Raw genomic sequence first — 20,703 nt, 5'->3', positions numbered from 1 at the left:
TTTTGCGATGTTCTTTCCCCCAACGTAACCGTGTTTGAACTTGACGGTCACCTCTCACCAATGTGTGAGTGATTCCAGGCATCAGAGGTGGCGATGGAGATCTTCTCTGGCGGGCGTGGCAGCTCGGCACATTTACACAAAGGATTGAAACTTATGAGGGCCTGGTCAGTCTCATCGTACTACAGGTTTACATGCACGGCAGTGAATTGCAGAAATACTTGGAACAGTCTGGGATGTGTTGTACAAAAAATGCCCCGTGGAATTTTTTTTTTCCCTGAAGAATCAACGATAAGTACAAAATCGTGTGGCGGATCCAGTCGTTCATTTACACCGACACGGTAGAGTACTTGATACCGGTTACCAACCCTTTATCATCGTGACAGTGTGCCACAGGGTCTGGGTTGAGGCTCAGCTGCAGCCAGTTTGAACCACTATTGGCACGCTACATGTAGGGGTTGGAGGCTTAAGAAGAGGAAATTTAGCCGTCGGTTACAACTGCAACACGTAGTAAAAGAACCCACCACACTCATCGACATGGCCAACACTAGTATCCATTTTCGTTTCCCGACTTCATGGCATATGCCAGGCTCCGTCCGTGTTCATGTCGTGCGCACTTCAACCGCTAGATGACCTCCCTCTCACGGATACACAGTGTTGCTGTACGAATGTACTTTCAGCTGAGGACATTGCTTTAGCTGCAAAAAAATAGAGGGTGAATTTTCTCAAAATATGCCTTTCTTTGAATTTCTGGAATATCTTTATACATTTTCTATATGATACTCCGTTATTTCATATCTATTCTGTATGGTAGAAAAATCTCCACATCTATCAGTAAGTTTAGAAAAGGAACGAATCATCTAGAAAGAGATACTTTGTGTGACCCATTTTCTGTGTGCTTACCTGTAATAGATAGGTAGTCGTAACCTTGCTAAGGCGAGCACTACTGCACAAGCCTGGTACCCTGGTCCCAACAACAAGGGCACCGGCCGCAGAAATGTTTATGTAGTGAAGCCCGGAAACTCGGCTGATAAGCGAGGTTACAATAACAGGATCAGGACTTGTACAGGGGAAGTGTCACGGCTTGTTGATAGTGAGACTGAGAGGAAAACACCAGTTTAGATACACATCTCAGTGGTTGTAGCTCACCACTACCGTAATAACACACCTTTGGTCTTGTTGCCATATATCATATTACAAATATTCATTGTACTCTTAAATCTTGGTCACTTCTTATACCGGATTCCATAGCTTGTTGGGAATACAATATAATAGAAATCGACAAATAGTACGAGTACATGTATGCATCCGGGATTCTGATGAACTGCATTTCCCCTACTCTGGGCTCGCGCTAACTCAGATTACTAGTACTGCAATCTTTCTGGGACAATTCTGGTACCTTTGATCTAATCTTCAATGGTTTCGACGTTCATAGCATTTAAATTCCAATTGTGGAATTGTGGGCACACACCACTACAAACAAACAAATGACCGATTACAATATTTCTGTTTTCAATAGCCTCCATAGCAGGCTCTCTGGGCCTTTTTTTGGCTCACTGCTCACAATACACTAACTTTTGCTTGCCATTTCTTTTTGTACTGGATCGCTTGTACTGCTGGCCCGTATGTCCAAAAAGACGAGAAGAAAAAAAGGCCCAGAGAGCCTGCTATGGAGGCTATGTTATCAGGGAGATAGTAACATACCAGAAGATTTAGCCGGCCATAGACAACAGTTTGCGACTTCAAGAAGAAATGTTACCCTGCCGTGGGCTCAGTTCCTTGCCAATCATTCAGCCTGTTTGGCTCAAATTCCATGGCCTCTTAGGAAACCCTGATGGAGGCTACGAAAATCTTATTTTTAGTCTGTTAGTCTAGATTATAGCCACATATGGATAGTTCAACTTGCGTATTTTTCAATCTGTGGCTTTCTACCGAATTTTGTCATTTCTGGAAGTTTGTTGGAAAGTTTGGGAAAGTTTTGATCTGCGCGCCGACGGCTGCCACCTGTTGCGTCCCGCTAGGGGCATGATGGGAAAGCCATGTCACGTGATCAAAGGTGTGGTGGAAAATCCAATATGGCGCCTTCCTGCCCACCATAATAATGCATTCGGAGGACTTTGTCGTCATATCCTTCTCTATTTCCTTCTTCCAACGAACAATTTAGTATCACGATGTCACAGGCAGCAGTCAACACATCATCTCTACCCTTGGAGATCAGGGCCAAGCTAGCGGAATTGGAACTAGAGCTCTCCGAAGGTAGGGTGTTAGCGATCGCCGATCGTTTTTTTTCTCTTGCTGATCGCTCGGGCGGAAAGCGATTCTTGTTTGCCAACAAAACGGACCCATGTTCGCTACAAATCGAAGTGTGTGTCTTGCGATGGTTTAGTGTAAGTCGTATTCCGTAGGGGCACCTCTTAGTTTCTAAGCTAGCTTGATGATATCTAGGAATTCCGAGGTGTTTTTGTTTTAGGAAGCTGTTTGTGAAATCGACAGGCCGGCCGGGTAGAGTCAGTCTATACCGGTCGGAGTGATGATATTTTGGCCCGGCGTATTTCCGGGGTTTGCTAGGGTGCCGACAGACTTTTTAGATTATCCCCAAGCTTTCTGGCTGGCTGCAGCGATGCCATCCCGCACCAGACAGCGAACACTTCCTGTTTTTCCCGTTTCATCATCTGCCGTGTCTGTTGGCTATGCGAGGCTCCATTACACAGACATACTACCGAAAAGACTCATGACAAATCGAGATTTTGGCAGAATATTCTCCCGTCTTTATCAATTTTCCTGCAGCCTGCTTGTCATCCTTGTTAAGACCAGTGGTTGTCCGTGGCTGGTGTACCAATGCGAGCCGTCACCTGCCATCGGCCTCTGTCAGATCGATACCTAGTGCCTCAGCCAGAAAAGACAAATTACAGCACAGCCTTTGGGACGAACCAAAATTGCATGAATTAAACCATAAACACCCCACTATCCAGACATCTGCGGGCTCTCTCATGACCAAAAAAGGAAAAACCGGGACCAAACTAACCCCAGAGGCTGGGTCCGGGAGAATGTAGTCTACCCGGCTTTAATTGGTTCGAGCTACTTAATCCAGATGTCAAGTGTAGTCTATTCATCTTCTTTGTAATCCCTGAAAACAGTCGTTTTAATCTCTGGCTGTGCCCTCCTTTCTGATCCGCTGTGGCCACACGATTTCACCCTGAGTCCAATTGTTTGACCAATAGGGTCGACCCCAGCTGTGGTATACTGTGTCCTGCTGTTTTTATTCCCAGGATTTCAGGCCTCGATTGAACAATGGTGTCAGGAGAGAAGCTCTAAATCCACAGTGATTCCAGGCTTGGAGGCTGTAGCCTGCATTAACTCGATTGAGAGTAAGGATTGGCTGGTCGGATTACTGCACTTCATACACTCAAGATCAATACAGCATTCAGCCCGCTCTCTCGACCAGGGCCATACAGCCACAATCTCTTCAATAGGAACCATCAAAATGTGTTGCATGCTTTGTAGAGACCCACGATGCATGTTTTTGAGCCATGTTGGCAGCCCCTTATAGCCCTAGGGGATTCTAATTTCTGCTCATTGTCGGAACCATGGCTGTACGGTTTAGCGCTTAACTTAATTTACCTTTGAATAGGCTCAAGTCCAGCATAGAGCTTTTCCTATAAAGCTTAAAAATCCAAGGTCAATGTTACTGATATGTTGATACCGTCAGGCTAGATATAAACAATTGGGTTAATTCTATTCAAATGCCTGTTCTGTATTCTGGTAGTTTTATTTCCCATACGATACGATGTATACGTTTTTGAAGTTTAGTGATATGTAGGAGGGGTTATGCACATAGCATGACACGGCCGGTGTGTCACGGTGCGTTCGGTACCAGCGGAATGTCGGAGGATTAATGTCAGATTCTTCCATCACTGATGAGTTTACACTAGGTCCACCCTGGGTCTCCCCAGCATCTGTGGTATGGGGGACAGTTGCCTTCAAATTCAAACACTGGCCAGAACAAGCAGTCAGAGGGAGCGCCCATTCATAAATGCTGTTACTAAGCACCCATGGGATTCATTATGAATAATATTCCATAAACGCCATGGAGTGATTGGAATGCCATTTTGAAACATAAACAGAAATGGGTGGATCAATGCAAAATTGATGATGAAATATAAATGACATGCTAATGTCAATAGAAATATTTCAATGCATTTCTTACACAGTTAATAGAGACAGAAAGTATCAGAAGCAGTGATATCCATACTGTAGAATATTCCTTTTGGTATTATCTTTAACATTTTAAAAATCATTTATTAAAATGTCCTGTGCTTTTTCTTTTTTCGTCCATAGTTCCAGAAGCATTGTGAAATGTGATAAAAGTGGCCAACAGTCATTCTACCGTAAACTCATTCACTGTCGCTGTGGTTTTATTTTATAGTAGGAGGAAAAAGGAGTTTTTTTGCAGCTGAAATAATTCTGTAGTACAGTAGTCATAAAAGGGTCACATTCGTGATGTCACAAATTCATGGTTCAGAGTTCACAGCTAGAAGGAAAAAATAAAACCAGCATGTAAGTTTCAAGACTTACAGTAATTCAGATGTTTCCCATATCTGGAATATGGTAATGCTTAATTGGGATATCATGGCGTGTAATATGAATACTGCTTTTCTTTTCCATAATTAGCCTTATCAACGACTGATGTAAATCCCCCATGATATGGTGACAAGCTATCAAGATCCAATTAGCAAGCAGAAGAAAAGTGGTGGCCCTAATTAGATAGTTCCCAAAATAGAAAGGAAAATAGTCAAGTTTACTCCTGATCCTAAAAGTGAGAATCAACACCAAGAAATCAGATAGTGTTGTACATAGCAATGGTGGGCCAAACCAATTGAATTTGTTGGTTCTTGGATTTGAAAAATCTTTGTACCTTGGTACATTGTCAGAAAATGAATATTGTCACAGTCAAGATTTCCTCCCTGTGGTGACAGGTCTACTAGTATTTTCGTGTTGTCCTCTTGGTGAAATTACATTTTTTTTCCTGCAAGCCAAGGAAATATTTATGTGGCTCCAGTAATAAAATAGGTAGCATTTTGATAAAAATAAAGAAGCTCTGCTGCTATAGCTGCATGAATGGAGAAGTTTTCGTAAGTCAAGTAGTACAGGTTTTGAAAGTTTGTATCTTTTTGCAGATTTGTATGTGTGCACTGGCTTCTGTAGAAACAGCATTGTTTGGTGCTAGAAATGACCAGGGCATGCGGCAGTACCCCTTATAAGGCTTCTGACCGTTTAGCTCCAGGCTAGTGCCTGTTTTCCATTTGTTACAAGTGACTGACCAAACCAGAGGCACAGTTTACATGGGCAGCTGATTTATGGAAGACTTATCACTTCCAAATGGCATGACAACAGTCTACAAGAATGCAGCCTTCAGACTGCTACCAATAAGCTGTTCTCGGGCTGGCATGTGACAAATTTGACATCCCCATGATCCTGTAGACTTGACGAGGATTGTATTTAGTGTACTAGAATTGCAAGCAGTTGACCTTTGTATTCTGTAGGCTATCCCTTGATATCGCCTTGCTGTTTGAAGAAATTGGCTGGTATTAGATTTTGTTACAAGGGCCATTCCAGGTCCCAGAAAGTTATAAAAAGATTACCACTCTTATTTCAGTGTTTCTACATTCAATACACTGATAGTAGGTAATCCTAGCATGGTCATGGCTTTAGTTTCTGTATACGTACATTGTATATTTAACCTTCTCAATGTTATGTTCCATCTGTGCACCCAAATTTGTATCCTTTACCACAGAACTCAGCAGGTAGCATGTTAAAGTTGGGCTGAGTTTGCTTGAGGAAAAGATTAGACCCCTTGGCGATATGAGCTTGTTTTGCTTGTGTATGAGATCACTATCTAATCACCCTAATTAGGCCTGTTTAATTTCTAGTATTGTGCAGCTTATTTGCATAAATACAACTCAAGTTACCACATGTACTAGTGTGAGAAAATGTGGCTTGCAAATTTCTCTGTATTTTGTGCCCTTTTTTTAGTATGAAATGTAGACCTTAGAAAGAGGACTGTAGGAAGTAGTATGTTAGAGAATGTTTGTACTCATTTGTTATTTGGTCTGTCTGGGGAGACAAGTTGGTAAACACACCAGTGACTCAGCCAGTCACAGCTTGTGAACCATGAATGGACGTTTGAGCCAAACCAATTTGTCCCTTTGTTGACACCAAAAGTACTGAAGAACTGACTCATGCAGTTTTTTGTGTTCCTTTGTTTGTAGCTGAAAGCATAAACAAACAAAACTGAAGTTGTATTGTAGTCGAGCTAAAATTTATCGCATTTTAGTGTACTTCTTTCTAGGGCGTATTTGTTGAGAACTTTTAAAAAGATTGAAGTACATACTGTACATTCAAAGATACAGACTGAGAGTGAACACAGCCAACTGAACAAGTGTACAGTCTACGACATAAAAGTAAGGACCACCTGGTCAGTGTGACCACTTTTTGGTGGTCTCTTTGAACTATTTCCCATTGACACTGTCTATAATGACCACCTGTCAACATAGACCAGATTTCATGGGTCTACTGAATGTCTTCTAACGGTACTAACTGTACCTGAGATGCAAAAGTAAGGTAGAAGTCCTAGCATTAGTAGCAAACAAGGAATTCCATTGTTGTGGACAAACATGACAATAGGATGTCCTGCAGACAGGTGCTAATAGGTGTGTAGTCTCCTGTAGTCCTTCCTGACAGGTTACTGAGTCATAAAGTTATTCCTGTCCGTCATGTTTGTGTTTGTCTTTGATGTAACTCTACAACAGGTACCAACAGGTGCACAGGAAATTGGTGCCATTGTAGGACTGAGGGAGGAAAATTAGCACTGTCATTGAAAATAAACCTTATGTCATTCACCACTCATGTCAGGAATTGGTAAGGGCAAAAACATACAGGCATACTGTAAACTCATTTATTATTGCATGGATGTCGTGTTGTAGAAAAAGATCTATGGTATCAATACATTGCAAATACATATTCATAGTATCATGAAGGAGGAAAAAACACTGCAAAAAAAGGCAAAACATAAAACCACTACTATAGTACTAACATTTGAAGACTTACACTGTTCTGTCTCTGACTCTCTGTATTTGTATTTGTTACACCCCGTATTTGTTTGTTGTCTCAGGTAAACCACTGCACACTTTGTAAGTAAGGTGAAAAAGTATGTGGTCACATACAAACACATGCAAAAATATGATTGTCAAACAAAGAATCTGTTTCTGTTAGAGTTTGATAGACCAGTGTTGGTTACTTGTTGGTTAGCACTGAACAATATCCTCTGAGCTTTCACCATGTCCATTCTGTCTGACTCCATGCAAGGAGGTTGAAAAAGAGCCCCCTTGGTCCATGTAGCCATGACATGGAACACTTGCATCGCACACAGACTAAGACCTGAGCTGAAGTGTGTAACTGTGAAAGACTAGAGTGATATCTGTGCAGGGCTTGTCACACATCACTAGTGCTTGAAGCTCTGTTGTTTGTTCTGACATGCTGACATGCTGTTATGGCCTTAGTTAGTCAACACTCTGTCCTAGTGTTACCTTCTTACAAGCATGTATGACCCATCTCAGGTTAGATGTAGTCTGTAAATGTAGATCACTAGTAATACCTTGCCTCTACGTGCAGGTGATAGGGATTTTTTACTCCATTTACAGTCTATGTTTTTGATGCATCTGTTTGTTGGTATGTGTCCATAAACTGTCAGTAAGTGAGTGGAAAGATGACAGCAAAAATCTGATATGCCCCAGTGGCAGGAAGTACAGGTCAGAGGTGGTAGAACTAGTCATCAATCAAGCATATATTTCCATGGATTTTTGAGATCTTCAAAGTTAGTGCCAAATGTTGGGCTAGTTCAAAGCGTAAGGGTACTTGAATGTGAAGTTAGGTTGTTCCAAAGTGAAAGAATATCAGACTCTAGTTGCCCAAGGATTCTTGGCAACATTTACTGGTATTTTCAACATTGAAGTTACAGTAGTAGTAGTAGCACCAGCTGGCAAAATTCCACATATCACTTGTCCAAAGTACCCACACATGAACAGCTCTTGGCCTTGGGCTAGGAATGTAACTGTTTGTTTTGGGAGCTGTTGTGTTAGGATGGCCAAGTTGAATGGAGAACCTATGTCCATTCACGTACAGCTGGGCCCCTATTGTCTGTATTGTACTGACCAGGCTAGGTTGTCTACACCACCAAATACTACATAGGAAATGTAACCATTTTGTTCAGCCTAGGATTTAGGATAACAATGTCATGTGGGAACTGTGTATTTTCATTGGGTTATGTTATGTTGCAGCTGCTTATGGTTCTTTGAATTATTAACTCAAGATCAAGCAAAAGAAAAATTAAGGATTGAACTTTAACTTACCATATTTTAGGCATTTTTTCTGCCCCTGCGATGTTAGCTTTTATAGTATACATTCATTTTTGTTAATAATAGTTGTTAGTGAGTGGCTCTTAATCTTATAAAATGCAGAGGGATTTTAAGTAAAATCTTTCAATTTCAAAATGAGTCTTTATGTTGGAAGGCTTGGAACTGTGTATGAACAATTGACCTTGAATCCTAGATGCTCCATTTGGCACTTGTTTTTGTTGCTGTGTTACGTCCAGGGCACTTGGTGTTCTTGCCCAAGGCCTTGGTTGGTATTGGAACATTGAATAAAACATGAGACAGTAACACTAACAAGTAACGGTCCATGATATGAAAATATGTGAACTGTTTGCATTCCGAAGTTCAATCATTCCTGCATATGTCCATTGTGTCATACTCGAAGTATGCAGAGGGTTGGTACATTATGTATGTATGTTTGGATATACAGTTCAAAGAATACAGATGCAACATAGAAGTCTCTTTAAGTCTTAGATAGAATAATAAAAAAAATTACATGCTTTTTAAGTCTCCCAAATGCTCATTTTAGGTCTTAACATATAAGGTGCATTCATGCAGAAACTTTTGCGTGGTTTAATGTTCGCAGTTTTTGTGGTGGCCATTTCACTGTTACCTTAAAACCACCGCGAACATTTTTCCATAGCATTAAGACACTACAGTGCATGGTGCTACCGCGAACTTAAAACCACTGCGAAAAGTCCCGCTACCGCGAAATTAAATCCCCGCAAACTTAAATGCATTTACAGTACTGTAAAAGAAAAAGAAAATGCAGTGTTTTACTGTGAAAGGGAAATGTTCAGGGTGTTAATAAGTTCATGGTAAAGCCGGTCACCGTGAAAAATGCGGACATAAAACCACCATGAACATTTCCCATCCCCTTTTACCATGTCTTTTGGATTCTCATTTCCACCAGTGACCTTGATTGACAGATGAGGTGGTGAGAAGTGTTTGACCCAGCAGAAGACAGGTCAGACTCTCCAGGGGGTGGGCAGGCCTGCATGTACTGTACATGGATTCTGTGGATAGCCTATCTAGCAGGCTTCTCTCAGGGCTGTAAGTAATGTATACTTAGCATAGCCTCCCTAGAAGGCTTCTCCCAGGCTTTTACGCTCTGTATACTCAGCATAGCCTCCCTAGCAGGCTTTTTTTTTTCAGGGTTATAGGTTATGTATACTTAGACAGCATAGCCTCCAAGAAGCATTCACTCAGGCCTGTAGGTTGGGTATACTCAGGATAGCCTCCCTTGCAGTTTTTTTTCAGGCTTGTAATTATGTTTAGTAGACCCAGTCTAGCCTCCCTAGCAGGCTTCTCTCTTGGCTGTAGATTATGTTCTAGTATACTCAGCAGAGTCAGCATAGCCTTCCTAGCAGGCTTCTCTCAGGGCCGTAGGTTATATGTATGCAGCATAGCCTTCCTAGCAGGCTTCAGTCAAGTCAAGCCTGTAGATTATGTATATCTGCCTATCTATTTATACATTTGATAGCATTATAAAATGTAGCTATATCAGGATTGCTGGTTGTAACAAAATGCTGATATGCCAAACATCTAATTTCCCATTATACCTATCTAGCATAATTCAGTTACACTTGAATTTATTCCTAAGAGAAGAAGAAGAGATGGGTGTAAATTTTTCAGGTTGTGTAAATGGAGGCGAGTGGTGAAGAAATAACTGAGGTCTTAAAAACTAATGGTCTTTTTCTCTTACCATAAAAATAAAGCGAGAAAGATGGCACTGCAGTTGGGTTTCTGGGGCATTGCTGTAAATCCTGTTGTTAATGCACTACTTCTAGTTCTACCTGTACTTAGTGCCATCCACAGGGAACGTCATGTTGGGAAAAATGGCTCTCTCTTGGCTGGGAGTCGGTGGGACTGATTATTTTCATCATATAGTTTCAGCTCAGTGTAACTGTTTCTGAGTGAGTTGGAACATGGCCAGTGTGTAATCAGTAATATATTGTGGGAATAGTCAATACAGTATATAGAGAGATGAAATTTGTGAACATGTTTAATTTATGAAGTTATAGCTTAGGCTTACATTGCCAGGAATCATTTTACATATATAATTTGCTAAAAAAAATAGCTGTTTTAAAATTGAATGGTAACAATGGATATAATGATCTATTGTCAGTATAGAATTGTTCATGCATTGTCATTGTAATAGCTGCATTAGAGTTGATAACTCCCAAGGACAAAAGCTACATGTACTATTGTTCATCAGACAATTGCTGACTTATTGTGTAGAGTCTTTTGATAGCTATCATAGTCATTATCATATGTACATCAGTGGTTGAAAAGATTCACTCTCATAGCTACTGCTCTCTGAAGTTAGAACCAGATTGATATAGTGGACTTTCCCAATATGACATTTAACCCCACCCTTTACATTACTGATTCAGCCCTTATTTTTCTTCATTTGTTCATATTATGAGTCAACATCTATTTCGGTTTGTGTTGAAACCTCACAAACCAGTATCAATATACAATGTCTTTAAAAAAAAAAAAAGTTAAAGTTTGCCCATGCATCTACAGACGCGTAGGGTGGCGCCCATCCCCACTTCGAAGCCCTTGGGCCACACATGTGCAAGCCACTACAGCAGGGGGCTGGTCCGCTGGTAGTGATGTGTGTTTAACTTCCATACTCTTCCTCATTAGTGCTGAGTGCTTAGCAGAGAAAGAAGCATGTTTAAAGTCTTTGGTATGACTCGGCCGGGGATCGAACTCACGACCTACCGAATGCAAGGCGAACACTCTACCCACTAGGCCATTGCACCGGTTTCAATTGCAATGTCTTTGGTCAACATAATTTTTGATAGCCTGGCACCAAGTTGTGAAGTAAATTGTTTGGTATGACTGTCCATGAGTCATCTGAATTAGTTTAATTGAAATTGAATGCCGAAAGTTTGTTCGTGCAGACTCTTATATTACCAAATGACACTTAAGCAGCAAGTTTCCTTACTGTTTCAGGAGCAGGGTATATTTTTACTGGGAGGGGTTGTTCGCTGTTCTCGAGTCACCTTTTCAAACATGGAACGCCCATCATATGTCCCTCCTGAATCCAAAAGATGCTGCAGCTCAAACCGAGATAGCCAAAATTGCTGACAGTCACTGACTAGGCAGTAATTTTAAAGGTCGCTGACCTGGAATGACCCCAAGTTCCACACCCTAATTGTATGAATGACCTCATTATCAATGGTTCTTAGAACACCTAGAGATGTTCATCCTGGTGCATAATTGATTCAACCAGGAGTGGAGAATCTAAAACAAATATCCTGGTTTATTCCAATTTATGTTACAGCATTGTCTTGTCTAAAAGTTTAGATTTAAGTCATATTGCCTAAATTATATTAGAATTATAAACTAGAAGATTTCATCATCATATTCATAAAATGTTTGAATGCAAGATCATTAGATTATGATGAGGTTCATCAGTCATGTATTAATACAGTTAGTAGAATATTCTTTAATGAGTAATACTTTGAAAGGCATAAGCAAATTTCCTCCAAATTTTCGATGTCTTCAAAACTAACATCTTGTTCACTGAGTATCCTAGTCTTGACCTAGTAAGGAATATTCAGCTAGCAGTAGATTTAGAAATTTATGCTTTTGATTTCAATTTTGAAAGAAATATTCAGATTCAGAATGCTCTAAAGTGTAGGTCACTACGTGATAATCTATTTTTGTTTCTCTAGTCCATCAAGAAAGGATGGTGAAAATGGTTGTGTTTTTATAAGTACTAGGCCATCAATGGTAGCACTTTGCAAGGGCATTAGTATTCTAGAGGGGTCTCTAGCTACATTCCGCTCCAGCCTATTGCCAGCATATGCCATCAAATTTACAACTCATGCCATAGAAAGGGATACAAAGACACTCAGCTGTGAAAAATGATATCATTTAAGGCTCATTTCAGTCCAATTTTCAATGCTTCCGCCCTTTGATAATAGGATTTTCTATATCATTGTATGATTCAGAAAATGTAATGCAATGCAATATAATAAATAATTGTCAGAATTAGTATTGAATTCTGGCAAATAAAGGATTCTAGTCAGAATTTTCACATTAGAAAATATGTCATGAATAGATCGATTCACATTGTGCAAGGACAACCAACCAGAATCAGTAACGATCCTTTGTGGGTTGCCCCAAACTATATATTTTCTATCTGTTGCTATGATATGTATCCATTTATATTCCCACAGGGCATATAGTAATGAGATGGCATGAAGCATTAACATAATCAAAGCATTATGAAAGATATTAGTATGAATTATGTAGTCAATATTATGGATTTATGGGTTTGGGGGCTGCAGCCATGTGGAATTGATAAATGACACATAACCAGGATGTCAAAATGTTTGTGTGTGTGTTTGTCTGTGTGTGTGTTTGTGTGTGCATGATGTAAATGGTTCTATATACCTATCCAAGTACTCCTGGAATGGCATAATAATCTATATTTCATATTATACTGCCAGGTATCTCATGTATGATAGTGGTATTTCTCTTGCACAGCTTTGATCTATTATTCATAAACTGCCCCTGTGGTTTTATATTTTGCTGTGTAAGCCAGGTGTTAGTATTCAATATGTAGTTACACTTACAGTATGCACAGTTGCTCATCTACTATGTGATTTCTGAATTAGTGTATATTGATACTATCTTTTAGATATTTTAGAGCTATATGATTTTTCCTCTAGCTATTGCTATATTGTACATGACGTCAATAAAAAAATGACAGGAATAGAAATTGATTGATCTTGGGGCATGTTCAAAGCAGTTTAAGGTAGCTCAACTAGACAGGTGAATGTCTCACAAGGGATGAAGAGGATAAGTAAAGACAGGTGAATAAGAAAATATAACCCTGGACACTTGTGTGAGCCCGTGCTATTTCCTGTATTCTGAGGGGCACATTTTGCTGGTAGACTCAGGTTCAATTTATCAATGGCATCTGTTTTGATATCTTTACATGCAGATTTTTGTCCATCATAGAGGACGGAATGGACAAAACTTTTGCCCGTCCCAAACAGCAAAATTCCATCAGGGTAGAACCTTGATTTGAAGGTCTCATTAAGACCTACCCACAAAGTATCAATATAATCTCAGCCAACTAGACTACTAGACTACTGCAATGCTAGACCTTTAAAAGCTCACTCCTACCAGCTGTGCCACCATATATTCTTGTTGATATACAACAGCACCAAAATGAACAGTGATGACAAGGTCTTGGTCCCCCTCTCCTCTCTAATACAATCATGACAAAACATCGGGTAGATTGGCTTTCATGGTACCAGCTTCATTTGTCTCAGGTTTCATATCACGTCCAGACAGTTAATTAGGCTATGGACAGACATATCATATTTAATAACATAAGTTATCGATCTCCCGATTGTTCAGTCAGTTGTTTTAAGATTATTGCGGGTCCTTTTAGTTTTAGCAGCTGATGTAAAAGTTGAGATATTTAAGATACATATAGTTTATGTAGAGCTATAGGCTGGGCTTTGGGTAATGTGTGATAATCTTTGTTATGGAAAAATGTAGATGAAAATGAAGTGAAAAATGAAAAGTATAAACCCCGTAACTGATGGAAATACTGTAATATAGTAATGGCCTAATGATATGTATGTACATATATATACTATTTGTTATTGCAAAGCTGTTAATAGAAAAATTCGTTTTCTTCTAATTTTGTTTTATTTGCCACCATTATTTGACATGATACAAGACAAGGCTATGATTTCTTGTTAGTAACAAGTTTGTCTGATCCAATTTTACCAAATCTATATTGGCAGGTATACTATGGCAAAGGCATCAATTATAATGTTGAGAAAGATCAGAAGTGACAGGCCAGATCATATGACATACGATGGGCTGGATATGTGTCAGGGTAGACAAAACAAGGTTTAGGTACTGAGCTCTTGTTGAAAACCAGTCTATATAGACAAATGAGACAATTTGTCATAGACATAGTGACCAAATAGTTTGTAATATTTCGAGTGAGATTTTAATAGAGAGCTATGGTATAGCATCTATCAGTATACCAAAAGATGTAACAGTAATACACTAGGGATATTGAATATGGATGGAGAATTATGATAAAATGTGCATCAACTTACGTCTATGACTGATAATACGCAATGGGATATGAATAGATTTATACATGCAAATAGGCTATTTTGGGGATACTCATTATTGTAACATCATGTTTTTATAATCATTAATATTTATAGCTTGTCATACTTTTTAAATGTTCAGTGAAATATTGCTTATGCTATAAATACTCATAACAGTTGGCCCAAGTCCAAGTTAGGTAATTGCAATTTTCTTAAAACGTTCCTTATCTTCGATGACCTTCATTGCGGAGTCTTGCAAAGGTCATACGATACGGAGGTAGAATTTTAGCCATGTACATGTATGCTGGTGGGACCCCCTAGGCTGCACCTGTCAGCGCTACTACCAGGGGATCAACCCCCTGGGGGGGAGGGGTCAGACAAGGGTTAGGATAGTCAAGACCATGTATCATTGCAGAAATATCATGCAGATTTCTACATGATTGTATCATACTAAATAATTTCTTTTATTAATGATTTAGAGAAGATTTAGGTTAGTAGATTACTGCAAACGCATTGACTAAATTCTATTCACTATATTTTTTCTTCTACACTATCCATCCATTCATCCTTCCATACACTCTATTCTATAGGAGAAAAAGGGATGTATTTTGCAGTGTTTTGAATTCATGATTGAAATGATTCTGTATTCTTGTAGTTATACACTTGATACGCATATCCACGGTGTCATACATTCATAGTAGAGGTCAGGGCAAAAATTGCAGAATAAAACAACCGGAAAACTTTTCATATTTACAGTATGATATATGGTCTTCAATGATCGTACTGAATATCAACACATAGTTTATTTAGAATTTGGACGGATTTGTAGCTTATAAAAAAAATAAATCCGTGATTATGGGATATCATTTTGTTTGTTGACTAAGAATAGTAAGATATATTGTCTTATGGCATTATCCATCCTGTAAAATGTTAGTTTTATTACTTTACTCTTTTATTACTTTACTATGTTAAGTTTTAATAATATACCTGTGTGTTTGTTTTAATGAGTCAGTATAACTAAGCATAAGACATAAATATTCATACCCAACTTCTTGAGTTATGATTTTGATCAGACAAAAAAAACAACCAATGAGCATTCTGCGGAGGTAATTGTAATAAAAATTCTGGAACCGTTCCTTGTATTACTGGCCTGGACGGTTCCCAAACCGAGCCGTGTAATTGGACGTGTTGGTAGAAATATTCACCCCTTCTTCAACCTTCGCAGGGAATATATTAGGTATTACTTCATTACCCAGTGGACATCACATATATGTTGGGGTGCCAGAAAGGGGTTTGCTGTTCGGGCTATCGCTATGTGCTGCTTTAAGTGCCTTCATTTATTAATATTTATTGCGGCATTATGAGCAATGTGCTATATTTGTTCCTCATTTGCATTGATGCCTTGATTTGGAGAGTGTACATGTCGTTGGGTTCAAGCTTTAATGAAACCTGCTTGTCATTCTGTAGGGTTGCTTGATCCACTGTTGTTAATATAACATGTAGATCAGAATTGGGGATAGGTAGTTCAGGACGTAGCAATTTACTTTATCGGTTCCTTGACATTCTCTTGCAAACTTTAGCGATAGGTCAAGATGAAACTATAAGTGACACATCTGCAAGCAAGTATAGCACATTTCACTCAATCTTCCTCCGCATGCAAAAATGGACCGTTCAATATCAACCTTTTGCTAAAATGGACTATTACAAAATAAAATTTTGTATTTCTACACATTACTCTACTCCAAAATAGACTTCCCTGAATTTATAACCCCATGCAAAATGGACTCTTAAAAGTTACCCTTAATTTTTTTTAATATCTCGATTTGAAGATGTGACTCCATAGAATATGAAATAGGAAAAGAAACATCATGGAAAAAATTTTTTTTTCACTCCTATACCCGTTATATGGAGTGAAATATAGATAAGAGGACTGGAAGAAAAACTGACTCTACATATATAGTGTAAGGCACAGACTTCAATGCAGACAGTCTTCATGTTCATTTTTCCAGAACTACTAAATGAAATTGGTCTAACACTAACAGTAACATAACGGTGACTGCCATGGTTGGGTCCATGAGCTTTGTGCAATTACAGTATGGGCTCAGATGTAGATATACAAACAAAATGTAGGTGTAGTCCACTGTCCAACCACCCCAGCCTCATTCTGTGGAACCATATCACACCCAGTGGCATATTACCTAAAATTCCTGTCACCGTACATACAGACTGATCTCTGTGAAAGGGCTTATAGTCACTACCATGGTTGAGTCTATAAGCTTTGTGCAATTACAGTATATGAAGAGGCTCAGATGTAGATGTAGATGCAGTCCAACCTCCCCAGCCTCATTCTGTGGAACCATATCACACCCACTGGACACATTCATCCCACTGTGGTCTCCTGCACTGCAGTTAGCTGCAGTTTATTTACGTCTGCGTACGGTCGTTTGTGCACTGTAAAATACTCATTTTGCTTTATTGTCTGTCATAGAGTTTTAGTGGTAATCACAGTTTTAAGCTGATAGTTTACATGTATTGGGGCTATAGAGATGGAAAAGATGTTTAGGCTATAGCATCTTATTGTAGTGGTTCTTGAACATTTTAAAAAATCAAAAAAGAGGATATTTTATCTGTAGGAAAACGTATCTTTTATTGCATGTACATTTGCTTCTTTACACTTAATGAAAGAACCAAGGTACAAACTTTCTTTTGGCTTTGTTTGTATCTTATATGCCAGAAATTTATGTTTTCAGTAGTGTTGTGTGTGTGAGGACCTGGGTGGATTGTCTTGATACATGTATTAGATCTTGGGGCCCCTAGCATCTTCTGATGGTACTGCAGCACAACACCTTGATTTGATATCTTGTGTTTTAGACCACCCAATAACAAACATATTGAATTCACGAGGCCTACAATTTATACATGTGCAAATGTATGGTACGGAATTTAAAACAATGTAAGATATTACAAGTGAAGGTACGAATGGGTCATAAGCTTCCTGATATACAAGGCGTGGCACTGCATATAACCAGAGGTGATGTGTCAGCACTTTTATTGATTATTCTGAAGGACGAAACCAAAGAGCAAAGATGTGCACCATATTGAAATGAATAGGTTTGCCTTTAGGTGAACATTTGGAATCAGACAGATTGATTACATGATTCCAACGTCTGCCCTTTTCAAGTGTACAAATCAAAAGTTAGATATGAATCCTTGCTGTCAGAAACTATTTGTTTTCCATTCTTGTCTGTCTCTGTGCCAAATGTGTAAGATTACCTCTCGGAAATGCTGCTATAAATGTAAGTTTGCAGGGACTTGATTTCGCGTTAGGGAGAAAATGGATCGTTTTCAGTTGAAAGGAGCGGGTAGGTCGGGAAACAGAAGTATTTTCATGGTAGTTTTTAGTTTGAGGTAAAAACTGTGGACACTATAACACCACAAAAATGTAACATTTACAGTACATATTTCTCCTACATATAAGTGGCAAATTTCAAGTGAAAACAATTGATGTACGCATTATGTCGACATTATTACTATGCAGCTATGTAATGTTTAGCGGATTGCGAAGTTTAGACAAAAATAGATTGGATGTCCCCAGACAAAATTGATGGTGGTCACAAAAAAAATGTCCACAGAAGCCATTATGCTTGTCTTGCGGAGACGCTAATGGAGGGATTGTCAAACTACCATATTGGACCCCCCATGATCTGTACATTATTTTTAGCCCAGGGACTGCCTTCCATTGTTTTGTAAATCATAGATTGTTCCACGGTGTATCAAAAGGCCAGTATGGTAATCAATAAGAAGAGGAACCCTGAAGATGAGGTAGGAGTGAGACAATACCTGCTAATGACTGCAATTAAGTGGTGGCAAGTATTTGACCTAGTTCTTAATTAGTAGGAGATTTGGAGTGAAATCTTCCAAATGTAGTTGAAATACGGTAGCTTGTCAAAAGAAAAATTTTGAAACCCCTTTATTATCATACCATAAATTACGAAGATTATACTCTATGTACTTGTTCCTATATGCAAATGACAGGTTGCCTACATTAGACTTACAATCTTTTATGGGTAGTCCATAAAATAACGGAAGTAATTAGCGCCTACAGTAGGACGACCACCCTTCATACTGGTAAAAGTACATGTATTGGATTTTTGTATATGTCATTATTGTACATTATAGTGTAGCTACTGTAAATTGGCTCATTTTCTCAGCATTTGAATTTCCTGGTTATGTGAAAATCAACATTGAAACAATAGGTGCTACTTCTTGTGCTTGGCTAAATATGCGAGCCATAGTGAAGACATATTGCAAGCTACTAGCCAATGAGAAAGTGTCATACTTCGTCCTCAATCTTAGGTTTGACAGTTTAACCTTAATGTTTCACCTGAAAATGGAAACATTTTTAGATATTTGTGGGTGCAATAAATTTGTTACAAGAGTTAACAGAAAAATCCATGAACATCAGAACAGTACCACAAAAAGTTTCAGTATTGACAGTAATATTTTTCTATGGTGATTGTCTAGCAGGACTATGGTATTCTTATGTAGGTCAGCTGAAACATGGGGGTGTATATTGAAAGCTAATTAGGCAGACCAGCACAGATGGTGTATGGAGACCTTTTGTGCAGCAGCTGTATGCTAATGTGTAGGCCATACTAGATATCTTATTGTTTTAAGGTGCTCCCTGTATATCAAGAGATTTAAAAACAACTTCAACGTAGTGGGGATCACCCTCCCCACTACGTTGAAGTTAAAGGTCTCAGTTTAACATATACGTTTAACACATTTCTGTTGTTTGCTCTACTATAAATTTTGGTATCGTGACCTGTGCAAGTTAGCAGAATACAGTTTTTTGGCTATGGGAATGGTGTCTTTGGATGGCGTCTACCAGACATCAACGAAACTGCAGCTGACTGACAAAAAACTGACGATACGGCAGTTACTATAACCTTATTTCTATGCTGACCAGGTAAACTTTACTCTTCAAACCATTCGATCTGAAAACGTGTCAATTCATTTTCTGCCTTGCTGACTTTCATGTAAAACTTACTTTTGTACTAAATACTTTGGGTAGCCTCGAATGGAATGGTCCTACCCATCATGCACCTGTCCTGGCTAGGTCATGTGATCTTCCTAACATCCATACGGCACCAGCTGATATTAGACGTCACCGGAACGTACTGCGCCTCGCAAACCCTGGTAGTTTGGGGCTTGGTTTGGTCAACATTGCATTAAAGTCTCGCTTGTTGCACAGTATATGTTAGAGACATGGTTTCGTGTAAAACGTACACGGAGTTTTACCCTTATATACACACGTACTTTCTTAAATGCGGCCCTTTAGTAAACCGGGGGTTTAGCATGTCTATACTTTTCGCGCAGGCGCAGTACGTTCCGGTGACGTGCTGCTGATATTGAGATATGATAACCAATAACTGATGTCTCCTATCTTATCAGGGTTTGTGGCCTGAAGCCGTCTTTTTCCACAACCATAGCTGTCTATATTGATACACAATGTTTTAAACATGTGTTGTCTGTCAGGCATTTTGGAGGAAAACGATTTTGGCACAGATAAGTGGCAAAACTAATTAGAGGAAGACGTTTGAAATTTATTGCAAGAATTTTAGCCAAGAGGGGAGGCAGAATAGGACGTAGGGGAATTATTACATGTGTTACATGTGATTTACGTATTCTGATGGGTCCAAATCTGATACTGATTTTTATGTTGAGTCAAAATTGTACCTACAAATCCATGCAAAGTAGACCATGAATTATCTTATTAAATTCGTCAAGATAAAGTTTTGGGCTGCGTTTTTTGTCTGTCTATCAATCTGCCTTTTGGCCACCAAGATGCTGCAAGGATTGGTTTTATATTTGGTGTTGTGATCAGTTGGCAAAAACTTGGAATGAATAGATTTGGGGCTCCCTGGCAGCTTTCTTATGTATTGCAGCAGAAATTAAGATTTAGTAATTTTTCGCTGTTTGATATGTTCCTAGGAAAATTGGTGTAGAATTGGCCCCCTAGCAGCCTGTTTGGAACTGCAGGCTCATTTTTTGTTGTATGTAGTAGTAGTAGTTTGATCATCTTTCAAACATGTTGGAATTTCAACTTTCCAATATCCCAGTAATATATTGCTACTGGATATATACTAGTTGTAAAATGTAAAGCCTTCATG

The 20,703-nt window shown here is 39.0% G+C and overlaps 1 protein-coding gene across 12 annotated transcripts in view; it reads left to right on the top strand.

The window, feature by feature from the left end:
* Window positions 1–2,037: 2,037 nt before the first annotated feature.
* LOC118405269 (disco-interacting protein 2 homolog C-like) overlaps window positions 2,038–20,703 on the top strand; it is a 68,930-nt gene continuing 50,264 nt past the window's right edge. For all 12 annotated transcript variants that reach the window (XM_035804670.1, XM_035804678.1, XM_035804675.1 and 9 more), the window contains exon 1: window positions 2,038–2,253. In XM_035804670.1, the coding sequence (XP_035660563.1) occupies window positions 2,169–2,253 (85 nt within the window). In that variant the 5' untranslated portion in view covers window positions 2,038–2,168. The remainder of the gene's footprint in view (window positions 2,254–20,703) is intronic.

This window comes from Branchiostoma floridae, chromosome 18 (assembly GCF_000003815.2).
Source record: "Branchiostoma floridae strain S238N-H82 chromosome 18, Bfl_VNyyK, whole genome shotgun sequence".
Lineage (NCBI taxonomy): Eukaryota > Metazoa > Chordata > Leptocardii > Amphioxiformes > Branchiostomatidae > Branchiostoma > Branchiostoma floridae.
Note: the sequence above shows the minus strand (reverse complement) of the source record. Positions and strands in the feature narration are given on the sequence as shown.